Below are 13,649 nucleotides of genomic sequence, written 5' to 3'. Positions count from 1 at the left end.
GTTGAGGGTTTCTCATTGGCCCAGAGTCGCCCAGACGAACAGTGAGCCAATAGCAAAAGCAGCTTAAAGGTATACGTGTGTGAATTTCAGACTATCGCGAAATGAATCTTCGGATTTTTCCGGTCTCTAGTCATGTAACACTCCAGAGTAAGCGATAATCTGAAAAGGTAATGATGTTTATTCTTTCAATACGCAAGACTTTGTTTATCAAAGCTAATGTAGCTCAACGTGTCCCCTATAGGTACAAATATTTTTTTGGACATTAGAGAAATTTTTTCCATCGATTTTTAAATTAAGATTTCCTCGTTCCAGGACAATGCGCTCCAGTGTTGATGTCTTATTATTTTAATTTTTACTAATTATGTTATCTTTGTGGTGAATACCTCTGCAATGCTTAACGCTGTTTTGGGCTGCTCTGACATTATGAGGGACCGTTCGTAAATATTTTAAGTATGGAAAAAAATTAAGTGTTTTATTTAAATCCACTCACGTCGTTTGGCGACCAGCTGATTGTTTTCTCAATGTTTTCATGAAACGTGTTAGTAAAATTTTATCGCCACTTTCAATTACTCAGTTACAAACAACTGAGTTGATACGTTACAACTGTCAGTGCGGATTTTGTCCTGTGTTGTTGACACAAGTCTAGTGTATCGATAAGAAAATAACACTACTGAACACCTTCTGTGACTTGTTTACTTAGGGCAATTGGCGTGGGGACCATGTTATCAGGTTCGTGGAGGTATTTACATGAAATTTATCTCGCAAAGATAGCATGCATGACATGTTCTCTAACTTTTATAAGAGTTGGAAACTTTAACCTATCCAGAACAAAAAGAAAAAAAAATCCATCTATACAATTGGTAAATTTAAAACTTATCAACCTTGGAACTCAAAGCTATCCACTCTACACCTACCAATTATAGCAACTATATGAAGTCTTTATCTAGGACTGTTTTTGCTAAATATAATGGTTTTATCGATCTACCGGTGCCTTGGATACAAGATTCCTACAAATCAAAACAGTTCGGAAATGTTACGACAGTTTACACGTTAGTCTAATAACAAATTAGGCCTAATGAATTTTAACAAGATGAGCAATATTTTAATAAAATGCCTTGATGAAAATCACGTCCAAAGCCGGGGTTTCGTATTTTTTTTCAAGTGTTTTTTTTTTTTATCGGAGCCGTTTCATTATATAGTCTATTATTTGAGCTGCTAAACAAATGATTCAAAAGTCGACGTAATTACTCCGGCAGCGAATTCTAGATGCGGGAGCGGAAACTACGTAACAAAAGGAATTTGGAAACACAATTCCCGTCTATCAACCACGCTAAACATCATTTTAAAAGATTCTACTTCAATTCCGGGTCCGGGTTTTGTATTGTAAGTATATTTGCAACATGAGAACACACGAATTTGCTTGTTTTGTCTAATTTGGTTTTGTGATTCCTCGTGCGCATCATTGTCGTTACATACCTACAAAGCATAGTTTGAAAATAAACAAACATTTTATACTTAACTCGTCGGAGGTACTAGCATTTAAAAAAATACATTTATTTTGTGTCCCTCCCAAACTTTACGTGTCACAGACGCCCATGATTAAATTATAATATATTTATAGGTATATACAATGCTTCAAGACCATAGCACAGGCAGAATAATTCACATTTGCTAATGCAAATAAACCACAACAGATACGCGGTGTTTGTAACGCGAGCAAGCGAGCAGGGCCGCCAGGTGACGAGGACTGGCCTGACCCCTGGCGGCAGGTCGCGAGCTGCCAGCACAGCTGGTGCCCCTGCCACGCGCCCTGCTGGCCGCGGGTCGCCGGCGCAGCGGGGCCAGCCACGAGCTGGTGTTCCGCGCGCGGCTGCCGCCCCTGGGGCTGCGCGCCTACCGCCTGCAGCAGCTGTCCCCGGGCATCGCCCCCGCCGCCTCCCGGGACACGCACATCGGCCACGCCGTGAGTGGCCGGCGGCCCCTGGGTCCACGGCTCTGTTCATTTTCACATGTTTAACTATGTCAATTGTTCACAAACGAGAAAAACATATTGAATATTTTATAAATAAAGCTTAGTTTGGACTTATAAACTAGTAACCATAATTTTACCCTGTATTTTCAGTTTAAATGACATTCTAAAAAGAGTGTAGGTGAGAAATAACCATGCAATTATAAATGTAGCGCGTGACTGTAAAATTGAACCTTGGGGGGGGGGGGAGCGTCTCCGATCCTGGGTCCAGGGCCCGTGATCGAATGTGGGGGCCCATGTCCTCATCTCGTAGCCGAAGACCGAGACACAGAACTTTACACTCCTTCAGGCGCGCCGTGAAAAATATAATATTCACGATGCGCGCGCAGCATCCAACAATAATTGACACATACATACAAATGAAAACTGTGCATTACTTTCAAATCATATACTTTAGTGATTAATGCTTTAACACTGGCCCATATCATCAAAAACATTTATTTATTGTGAATGTTAGTGACGGAGAAAGTGTCTATACTATTTTTCCGAGAGTGCTTTCAAATATATTTATATAAGTGAGGTTAGGATATACTTATAGACATCACTTTTTCGTAACATTCATAAAAAGTACAAATTTAAAGAAAATTAATACTCTTTAAAATCAGATAAGATTATACTTTTGAAAAGATATATATTTTTTGTAAATTATGTCAGAGATAGCCTTTACGGGACCGTGTGTGACCTGGGAGGCATGCCTCACCCACAGGGACTGCGGCTGGAGCTGAATGCCTCCTCGGGGCTGGCGAGCCGCCTCGTGAGCGGCGACAGCAGTGCGGCGCTGCGGCAGGAGCTGATGTACTACCGCGACCTGGGCGGGGCCTACGTGTTCCGGCCCGAGCGCCAGGCGGCGCCCATAGGCCTCGGCGCCACCTACACCGTATACAAGGGTGCGTCCACCTCGCCGGGCTCATTGTTGGCGTTCCTAACCTCAAACAGCTGCATCGCCCACTTCTGCCTCGCACGTACACCCTAAATCATCCAAGCAAACACGTGACTTTCGCGCTCGTTATGAGTGAATATTCGTAGATAAGAACGTTAGGAAATGTTTAGGGTCGTACTAATTATTCAAGATCGAAAGCTTTGCTCGTCATTTGAACTCGTCCCAAATTTAGCATAATTATAAATACATAACTATAGTTAAAAAATTATGCCTATCGCTAAGTTATAGTGTTAGCCGTGCATCGGATGCACAATGCATAAACGTCGTCGCTTTTTAACTCGTCAGCTTGCACTAACCACATTTTTTTTTGTTTTATTTATGTACAACAATTAATATTGAAGACTGGAAATATTGATAACCAATATGGCGGACGTTTGTTTATATTTGCATCAGCTGTTCTATCCTGCTTTTATTAGCGTTTGTAGTTAAGCTATTCGGAAGAAAATTAGATCGAAATATCACTGGTTATTATCTTTATATCTATTAAAACGTCCAAAAACGAATCCTCATAATACAAATGTAATGATATGAGTTGACATTTAGCTCCAATTTAAACTCCATTACAGGTAAAGCTTGTGCATTTGTAAACAAACGGCCGCCATATTGGTACGTGTAGCACACTGAAATCCCCCTCGGTTCCAACATGTTCTGGAATACGGCCCGCGAGTCAGGTTACAGTTGTATCCCATCAAGGCAGTGCTTATTCGCTACCTTACCCAGACGTCTTGGAAAACTGCCCGTGGTGATTTCTTCTACATAAAGTGTTTGCATTTCGTTTGGAGTCAGGCTAAAATTCAAAGCTTTCTGTTTGCTCTACCAAAATTTTCTTTTCCATTGGCTAATTTCTTAGCGAGAACCTTTTTGTTCTTGTTAATCGGCACTATCTGATTCTAATGGGTATGTGTTTTTCATTAAATATTCTGATCGCTTATTAGTCTGCAATCGAGATTGTTTCCTTGTAATTGGGCACCATCGGCAAGAGAAGTCATTTGTCTGGCCGTGCTTCCGCACTGGATGACTATGATTGTTGTGCTGACAGTAGACATGTACCTGAAATAAACCCAGCCATCCATTTGACACAGACAATGCTACAAAGTTTTAACACGCAGCTGGTCTGAAAATATTTTCGGGAAAAGTACAAGGCCCTAATGCCCTCTCTTGCTAATTATCTTTTCCGATGTGCACGTTCTTGGAGAGGGTACAGCAATTCTTCTTGTCCACCAATAAATACTCATTGCCTTTGCTTTCAAGTTCAAGATGGACCCATCTCCTCGCGATATCCTATCTTTGAGTGTCTACATTCACAGCAGCGGCGCAACAGGGGGGGGGGGCATGGGTATTTTGCCCCCCCCCCCCCCCATCCTCTGAAACCTTGAAGTGGGGGCAAACGGGGGCAAAGAAAGTGCTGTGTAATCAATTTTTAGATAATAACACTGCTTAAATAGCACCATGTTCCACCTTGAAATACAAATTTTCCCGGGGGAGGACCCCCGGACTCCCCCGCTTCAATAGGGGGGATCGATGATTCTTTATAAAAAGGTATATTGACCCCCCCTTGGAAATTTAGTTGTTTCGCCCCTGATTCACAGTGTATGCAACTAAAACCAAGCATCAGATGATACAATGTTGATGGAAATGTTTGACACCTACCATAGTGGTAGCTCATACACACATACATAACTTGGTATGCAGATAAGTCTGGCGTGAATGCGCAGGCGAGATCGTGGACGAGGTGCACCAGGTGTTCAGCGAGTGGGCGAGCCAGGTGATCCGCATCTACAAGGACGAGGACTACGTGGAGTTCGAGTGGCTGGTCGGGCCGCTACCCATGTGAGTCGCCGTCGGGCCGGCAGAGTCCATCCCACCAGCCACACTCTTGTCACATCTCTCAGTTTTGTTCTGTCCCCATTGCAACAGTCCATCACATTTTGTGTTCAAGATAATATTCAACAGTCGTGCTGATATTATGTGACACTAATGTTGGAAGACAACTAAAATCAAATATAACCTTTTGTCTGGAATCTGAACGAGGCGCTAGAAATGGCTTTCCTTGCTTGAGCTCGCTGCTAAGAGAAAAACCCTACCAAATAGAAAATGTTAGATTAGTGTTAGTATTACAGGAAAATCATCTGTGATCTAAGTGGGCTGGACTTTCTCGAGACTGTACACTCTTGAAGCACGAGCCAGGTCCCATCTACCTGGGTATACTTAGCTTATACACAAATAATATACATTCATGTGCAAACAGCAAGGGAAAAATTTCACGCATGGCGTGTAGCCAAATGCAGTACTACTTTACAATGGCTCTCACATCTGCCGCAAAGTAAAACAGTACAGTGTGGAGTGAGCAGTAGCACGGATTTCTTCAGCTCACCAGTAATCACTGAGGACATCAAGTGGTAGAATACATCTCAGGAGGACCGATTTGATCTCCAAGCAAAACTGTGAGAATAAGGAATTTTAATTTAGTGTTCAAATTGCGAGGGACAAAGAACTTGCTCCATTTCAGGGAGATCAGATGAGAACTTCCGTCTTACTAAGACTTGTGTGGTTAAGACATTTCAGATAATTTCTCAGTTAACAAGATACCACACAGTAGAAAGTGTTCCAGGAGGCCAATGTAGTGTGCCTTGGTAGCCTTTGTAATATATGTTTGTTTAGTGATCAGCTTATAAGAGACCATTCTTTAAAGAGTATTTCAAGAGAACCAACGTGATCTCCAGGATGTGAGTGTGAGGTATGCTGGGCAAGTGCTCGGATGGTGGAAGACCAACTAGTCTATTTGGCAGCAGGGGCACAGACATGATCTCCAGGCTATGAGGGTTGGGTATGCTGAGAAAGTGCTCTGTTGGTGAAAGACCGACTGGTCTTGTGGGCTGCAGGGGCACGGATATGATCTCCAGGCTGTGAGGGTGAGGGTGTGTTGGGAAAGCGCTCAGCTGATGGGAGACCGACTGGTCTTGTGGGCTGCAGGGGCACGGATGTGATCTCGCGGTTCAGCACGGACCTGCGCAGCGGTGGGCAGTTCCGCACCGACTCGAACGGCCGGGAGATGATGATCCGGCGGCGTGGCCGCGGGCGGGGGTCGAAGCCCGTGGCGGGCAACTACTACCCGGTCACCAGCCGCATCGAGGTGCGCGACGAGGCGACCCGCCAGGGGCTCGCTGTGCTCGTGGACCGCGCGCAGGGCGGCAGCAGCCTGCGGGACGGCCAGCTCGAGCTGATGGTGAGGCCCCCCTGTACACGTGGGCCAGTTTGCTTCTTGCGTGGCCTTATTTGTGCCAACCGCGACCAAACCCCTGTGCGCAGCTGCACCGGCGCCTGCTGCGCGACGACGGCATGGGGCTGGGCGAGCGCCTGGACGACCGCCGGCCGGCGAGAGGACGCCACCTCGTGCTGGCAGGGGCGTCGGGCTCCAGGCAGCGCCTGCTGTCCCAGGAGCTGCTGCTGAGGTCTTGGCTGTTCCTCGCGCCCGCTGGCGCCTGGCCGCCGGCGCACAAGCACCAGGTCGGTCCCACCCACTGGTGAACCCTCAGAACGCCGCTTCTCTTCTCACCTTACAGGCCCGCCCTAGAACTTACAGAATGGCGCTTCACTTTTCAGCTAACAGAGCGAATTTTTACAATGCGCGTGCACCATGCAACGAAATTTTTACAGGATGAAAAATAAGTTACATACAAATAAAAATTATATATTTGCTTTTAAATGTTATACTTTAGTGATTTATATTAAATACTGGTCCGTTTAATTAAAAACCTTATTTATTGTTAATATTAGTGTTATAATATGTGCTTATAAACCTTTTCAAGTGTTAATTTTATTTGCATCATGAATAAAAAAATAACATATATATATAAAAAATAATTAAAATTATTAATGATAACGAACATTCAACATAATAATTTTTTTTAGCATTTAAATTTCGTTTTATTTATTTTAATTATTTACATTAAAAATTAAAGTTAGTTTTATATTATGCCAAGTATAATGTCTAATGCGTGTATACATGAGTATGTACACACACCCATTATTTCTTTCTTCGAGTGGGTAGCTGAGGCCCTGTGGGTGTGTGTCTTGATCATTTGTGGAACGGAGGTGCTCTGGTTGGTTGTCCACTTCTCGGGCCTGAGGACGGGTAGCTGAGGCCCTGTGGGTGTTTGTCTTGATCATGTGCGGAACGGAGGTGCTCTGTTTGGTTTTCCAGTTCTCAGGCCTGAGGACGGATAGCTGAGTCCCTGTGGGTGTTTGTCTTGATCATGTGCGGAACGGAGGTGCTCTGTTTGGTTTTCCAGTTCTCAGGCCTGAGGACGGGTAGCTGAGTCCCTGTGGGTGTTTGTCTTGATCATGTGCGGAACGGAGGTGCTCTGTTTGGTTTTCCAGTTCTCAGGCCTGAGGACGGGTAGCTGAGTCCCTGTGGGTGTTTGTCTTGATCATGTGCGGAACGGAGGTGCTCTGTTTGGTTTTCCAGTTCTCGGGCCTGAGGACGGGTAGCTGAGGCCCTGTGGGTGTTTGTCTTGATCATGTGCGGAACGGAGGTGCTCTGTTTGGTTGTCCAGTTCTTGGGCCTGAGGACGGATAGCTGAGGCCCTGTGGGTGTTTGTCTTGATCATGTGCGGAACGGAGGTGCTCTGTTTGGTTGTCCAGTTCTCGGGCCTGAGGACGGGTAGCTGAGGCCCTGTGGGTGTTTGTCTTGGTCATGTGCGGAACGGAGGTGCTCTGTTTGGTTGTCCAGTTCTTGGGCCTGAGGACGGATAGCTGAGTCCCTGTGGGTGTTTGTCTTGATCACGTGCGGAACGGAGGTGCTCTGGTTGGTTGTCCACTTCTCGGGCCTGAGGACGGGTAGCTGAGTCCCTGTGGGTGTTTGTCTTGATCATGTGCGGAACGGAGGTGCTCTGTTTGGTTGTCCAGTTCTCGGGCCTGAGGACGGGTAGCTGAGTCCCTGTGGGTGTTTGTCTTGATCATGTGCGGAACGGAGGTGCTCTGTTTGGTTGTCCAGTTCTCGGGCCTGAGGACGGGTAGCTGAGTCCCTGTGGGTGTTTGTCTTGATCATGTGCGGAACGGAGGTGCTCTGTTTGGTTTTCCAGTTCTCAGGCCTGAGGACGGATAGCTGAGTCCCTGTGGGTGTTTGTCTTGATCATGTGCGGAACGGAGGTGCTCTGTTTGGTTGTCCAGTTCTCGGGCCTGAGGACGGGTAGCTGAGTCCCTGTGGGTGTTTGTCTTGATGTGCAGAACGGGGAAAGTGCTCTGGTTGGTTGTCCAGTTCTCGGGCCTGAGGACGAATAGCTGAGGCCCTGTGGGTGTTTGTCTTGATCATGTGCGGAACGGAGGTGCTCTGGTTGGTTGTTCAGTTCTCGGGCCTGAGGAAGGATAGCTGAGTCCCTGTGGATGTTTGTCTTGATCACGTGCGGAACGTAGGTGCTCTGGTTGGTTGTCCAGTTCTCGGGCCTGAGGACGCCGCTGCCGGACAGCGTGCAGGTGCTGAGCTTGGAGCCGTGGAGGGAGGACTCGCTGCTGCTGCGGCTGGAGCACATCGGCGACGACGAGCAGCTCTCCGGGGAGGTCACCGTCGACCTCAAGGTCAGCGCACGAGCGAGGACAGAACATCACTCTTGGCGTAATGATGCTGACTAACACCGGGCAGATCAATGCTGCCAACGTAGGCAGGAGCACGTGTGCCACCGAGGTGATATGTTATAAACACGGATAACTAATTACATTTTTTTTTCGGTCGAGGTGTTAGAAATATAATAATGTTACGACGGGGCCCAGTGACGAGGCTGGCCAGCCGGCGGGAGGTTCGCAGAACAGGTGGCGCCCGCCCTTCGCCGACCGGCGGTAATCCGATTAGCGGGCGACCTTCTACCTGCTCGGTAGGTTCGGCAAGCTTCCAGGGCCCCGCCCGCGTCAAGTGGCCATTGTTCTCGGAGCTTTGACCCTGATGACGCGACACTTCGAAGGGCAGCGAGAACTTTCCAGATGTATCAAATGGGCGAGGTTGACCTGGGAGGACAGTGAACTCAAGAGGACGAGGACCCCTGGTGTGCCCAAACAAATGGAATAATACATTTTAAAATATATAAAAAAGATAAAGAAATACAAGTAAAATAATACATATGTATGTACATAATTATCAAATTAAATCGTAGAATTGAAAATAAATTTGGTCCCCAATATGTCTTCTTCATATTGTTTTAATTTAATTAATAGTATAAATATTAGCTAAGAATAAAACTTCCGTTATTAAATTTGGCTATCGTTTTCCGCACCAGTATTCCACTCGTAACAATACTAATTGTAATAATGTTGGGTTCTTTGCAAAAGTTGGTACATTCGATTTATTGATAACCTTTTTTTTGTAGTAACCAATCTGAAGGAAACCTCTTCTGTTCCTGGATGGACCTCCCCGGAACATATTCATAATTTTTTATTACACACCAGCTAACTTGCATTGGCTTATTGTTTTCATTAAAATACTTTTACGCAGTAATCCAACGATATTTTGCCATTTTGAATAAGATGATGATGTTCAATAAGTGCATTTGTTGACAATGAGCATTAATACTGACCTGGAGTAGTGGGAAATGAATCGAGCCAATAGGCGACCTACAGGAAGCCATGTAAACAAGGAATGAGGGTGGATGTACCAGGACTGTAACCAGGGTGCCTGGGGAGGAAGAAGCTGTCCTAACCGAGCCGCTGTCCGATGGAGCTGATTGGTCGTGCAGGACCTGCTCTCGACCGTGGAGGTGACCTCTGTGCGGGAGACGACGCTGGACGGCAACCAGTGGCTGTCCGACGTGCGGCGGCTGGACTGGCGGGGGACGGGAGGACGTCCAGGCGGGAGGTCCTGCGCTGCCACCGAGCCTCAGGGGTCCTTCGTCGTGTGCCTGGCGCCCGCGCAGATCAGGACCTTCGTCCTGTGGGTGGCGCACCAGGACTCCAGTGCTCCGCCTCCTCACCACTCCTGAGCTCCTGATACCCTTGGTGGGACTCCGCTCTACCTCCTTGCCACTCTTGATATCCTGATATCCTCAGTGGGCGGACTCCTGTTCTCTTTACATCCCCACCACTCCTGATCTCCTGATATCCTTGGTGGGACTCCGCTCTACCTCCTTGTCACTCTTGATATCCTGATATCCTCAGTGGGCGGACTCCTGTTCTCTTTACATCCCCACCACTCCTGATCCCCTGATATCCTCAGTGGGACTCCACTCTACCTACCTCCTTGTCACTCCTTAGCTCCTGATACCCTCGGTAGGTGGACTCCTGTGCTCTTCACCTCCCCACCACTCCTGAGTCATGAGCACCTGGTACCTTTGGTGGGTGGAATACCACTACTCCATCTTCTATATCCCTTCACAATAATTTTGAGACCCTGATTCCCTCCATGGACTCTCCACGCTTTTGGAGCACATAGCCAAGGCCATATACGTATACGGATAAGATGATTCTCAAGTCCTAAGACAAATAAACTTCAAGGTTATGTCAGGCATATAGAAAAAGGTTGTTTTAGTACGTGGAGTCGCAAACGCAAAGGGTGACTGCTAGAGATAATGAGGGAGTCTAATTTGTCGTTGCTGGATTATTTGTGGCGCGAACTTCGCCGATATAGGATTAAGTGGTACAGTCATTTCATTTATAGCCTGTGGAATGAAACTTGTCTGAATTTTGCCAAATCTCGAAAGTAGAACCATTTCCCAGTTGACACTTGCAAAGCATCACGTAATTATTGTTTACGAACAAAGATCAACAGTGGCAGTAAAATATATAAACCGCTGGTACTACTTGGAAAACTGACAAATTTGAGACAATTTACAGGGTAGCGAAAATAAATTGCGTTGTCTCACATATAACTCATCACACAGCACTTCTGTATCGACAAAGCCATGCAGTCAGTGGATCCCTCACCATCAGACATCTGCGTTGCCGACATTGTGTTCTATTTGAACAATGATTTGTTTCTGGATGCCTGATACACCTCTGAAGTTTGCATAAAAAATTTTGAATCATCATGTAAAAACGATTGTATGTTCAAGGGGGTAAAATATCTCTTATTGGCCCAGTGTAGTTATTTTTATTTCGTTTGGATATTATATCATGGGCTCAAGAAGAATAATTCTAACCGTCCTCATTCGACGCGACAAAGTTATTTACTCCCAGCAATTACATTCTTTATCCTGTGTATTGGTACAAGAAGCTAGATAACATGAAAATAAATTTATAATTTTTTTATGTGTTTTTGTGTCAATAATTTATATGAAAATAAAATCGTTTTAAATAAAAACTTATGAGTTAAAATTTAATTTAGCTTTAGCTTTGCATGATTCTCCTCAATACATTATGCAAACCCCGTCCTTTACGAACACACTTTCATATATATGTATACATAGACGAGTGAGAGCAAAGTAGACTTGAAGCACACATACATTTGCTTCACCTTGATGTGTGTAAACACGCCGCTTAAGGAACTTGGGCCAGTTGTCAACAATAATACATGGTCACCCAATCACGTGTGACTCGCCAAAGGATTGACCTTTAAAGCTTATAAAAATGCTCTACAGTGTATAAACAAGTTGGTCTAGCCTGCAGCGAAAGGCACGCCTTCTTTTCACAGACGAGAGAGCCAAAACCCGAAGTTCCCCGAAGTTCGTGCTTTTTTTCCGTATCTTTTATGTAGCTGTCCTAACCAAATCAACCGTCCATAATGTTTTAAAGTATTTATAATGTAGCTAACCTAACCTAATTGACCATTAATATCCTTTTATCAACACCGCCAAATTATTTACAATGAACAAAAAAAACCCGAAGATGCACGATCAGGCGTTTGGCTCTTTCGTCTGTGAAAAAGGATTCCCGTAGTGAAATGAATCCGCGTAACTTCATCGATGTGACTCCATCGATGACGACACAGACCACTCGCCAGCTGTTTGGAGCCATACGCGCGATACCAACATTGGCCTATTCATTTACCAACAGGACTGCAAACATAACTCTGTCAATTCGGACCCCCTTTTTTTAAGGGTTTCTGTAGCAATCGTATATAATTCAGAAACTCTAAATGATTTTTGGGTATTATTTTTTGAGTCCTGTTTGGTAAAATAAAAATAAAGACATAAAACATTGATGTAAGTTAAAAAATAATTTAAATGTTTTAGTAACATATAATATAATTATTTAATTTAAAGTTTTAACGATAAAGTTTCAATTTTAAAAATAATATTTTAAAAAACTAATCTAAGAATATGTATATTTATTGAATAACACATAATAACTGAAACAGTTCGAGTACTTGGAGCGTGTATATGACTTTCAATAAATATTTTCCCATTTTCTTTTGATCTAATCTTTGAAGATTATTCATGTGTGTAAACACATTGGATTACATGGATTGAATATCGTTAAACACGTTGTCGTACGAAAGGGATAAGCCCTGGCCAGGCCTAGGAAGGACTCGTGGTAGCAGAAGCTGGAAACTGCTGATTTTGGATCGACTGAGAGACCAAATTGTCTCAAAACCTCATTATAACGGCACAAATATTTTTTTTGTGAGAAATCTATTTATAATGGTGTGAGTTGGACATACGATCACGGTTATGGATTATTATTATCATCATTACGCTATGTTCTTAACAACCAATTAATTTTTGTTGGATGATCACCACACACTTCTTGTACTGCTGATGTCGAAGCCTTTTTTTCTTTTTGTCGAACAACAAAATCCAGTTCCGTGACCAAACGTTCAAACTCTGAATTCTGAAATTGAGCGCGTTTTGTTTGTGACGTCTTAACGTGTGGTTTGTACACCGATTTTTTTTTGACGTGACAATGTCTAATAAATCGATGAACGCCGGCTGCACGCACGAAAAAGTGCCCCGTAACGCACATTGTCCCACTACGGATGTCCCACTACGGATGTGTCCTGTTATGCTCATTGTACGAATGCGTGGCATCTCTCTTCCACTCGATTGGAACAACCATCGATTTGACTTTTCAATCATATTTTCGTCGTTTGAATTATTAATATTATGTAATTTAACGGTCGTCCACCGATTTTCACCACAATCGGTACGGTTATTAATTCCCTATAATTCTACCACTATAAGAAATAACATGGCGGACTACATACGTTTTTAAAACTTCCACAACACAAAATAACATTTTTATAAATATATATATAACATCTGAAACAATAATTGTTTCCAATATGGCCTCGTGGCCGTGCGGTCAGCATCGCTGACTATAAAAGTAAATTTATCAATTAAATTGTAGATTTCATTTCACTCCTTCTTTGTATCCATACAAAATAGTGATAATTCAATAAAAATGATTCAATTTTATTCATAAAAGTATGCAGAGGTAGATTTTATCATACAAAAGATAGAAAAATTAAAAAAAAGAATTTCTTCCTCAAAGAATATATTTTTAATGCCTAACTGGTTTGGTTGCAAAAACCTATTACGGCTCATTCTCAGGCCGAATATGATATTTCATTTTCTTCTGGATCAATCATTTCATCAATGTTTTGTAATGACGTCACGTTAAACTATCGTCCGTAAACCGACTTCACAGACAACCAATTTTTTAGGTACTATAGAGATAATCATTACGAGCAACTAATTTTGTCGGGATACAAGTCCGGCAACTCTTAACTGGGCAGTTGTAGGGGAGATATGAATCCCA

The 13,649-nt window shown here is 44.0% G+C and overlaps 1 protein-coding gene across 4 annotated transcripts in view; it reads left to right on the top strand.

Moving 5' to 3' along the window:
- LOC134539861 (lysosomal alpha-mannosidase-like) overlaps window positions 1-10,029 on the top strand; it is a 30,565-nt gene extending 20,536 nt beyond the window's left edge. For 3 of the 4 annotated variants that reach the window (XM_063382196.1, XM_063382193.1, XM_063382194.1), the window contains 7 exons: window positions 1,770-1,963; window positions 2,736-2,916; window positions 4,685-4,799; window positions 5,943-6,195; window positions 6,279-6,476; window positions 8,406-8,546; window positions 9,695-10,029. In XM_063382196.1, coding sequence (XP_063238266.1) covers window positions 1,770-1,963; window positions 2,736-2,916; window positions 4,685-4,799; window positions 5,943-6,195; window positions 6,279-6,476; window positions 8,406-8,546; window positions 9,695-9,937 — 1,325 coding nt within the window. In that variant the 3' untranslated portion in view covers window positions 9,938-10,029. The other variant, XM_063382197.1, reaches the window with a different exon arrangement.
- Window positions 10,030-13,649: the final 3,620 nt, after the last annotated feature.

This window comes from Bacillus rossius, chromosome 16 (genome assembly GCF_032445375.1).
Source record: "Bacillus rossius redtenbacheri isolate Brsri chromosome 16, Brsri_v3, whole genome shotgun sequence".
Classification (NCBI taxonomy): Eukaryota; Metazoa; Arthropoda; class Insecta; order Phasmatodea; family Bacillidae; genus Bacillus; species Bacillus rossius.
The sequence above is the reverse complement of the archived record's forward strand: the minus strand, read 5'-3'. Positions and strand labels throughout refer to the sequence as shown.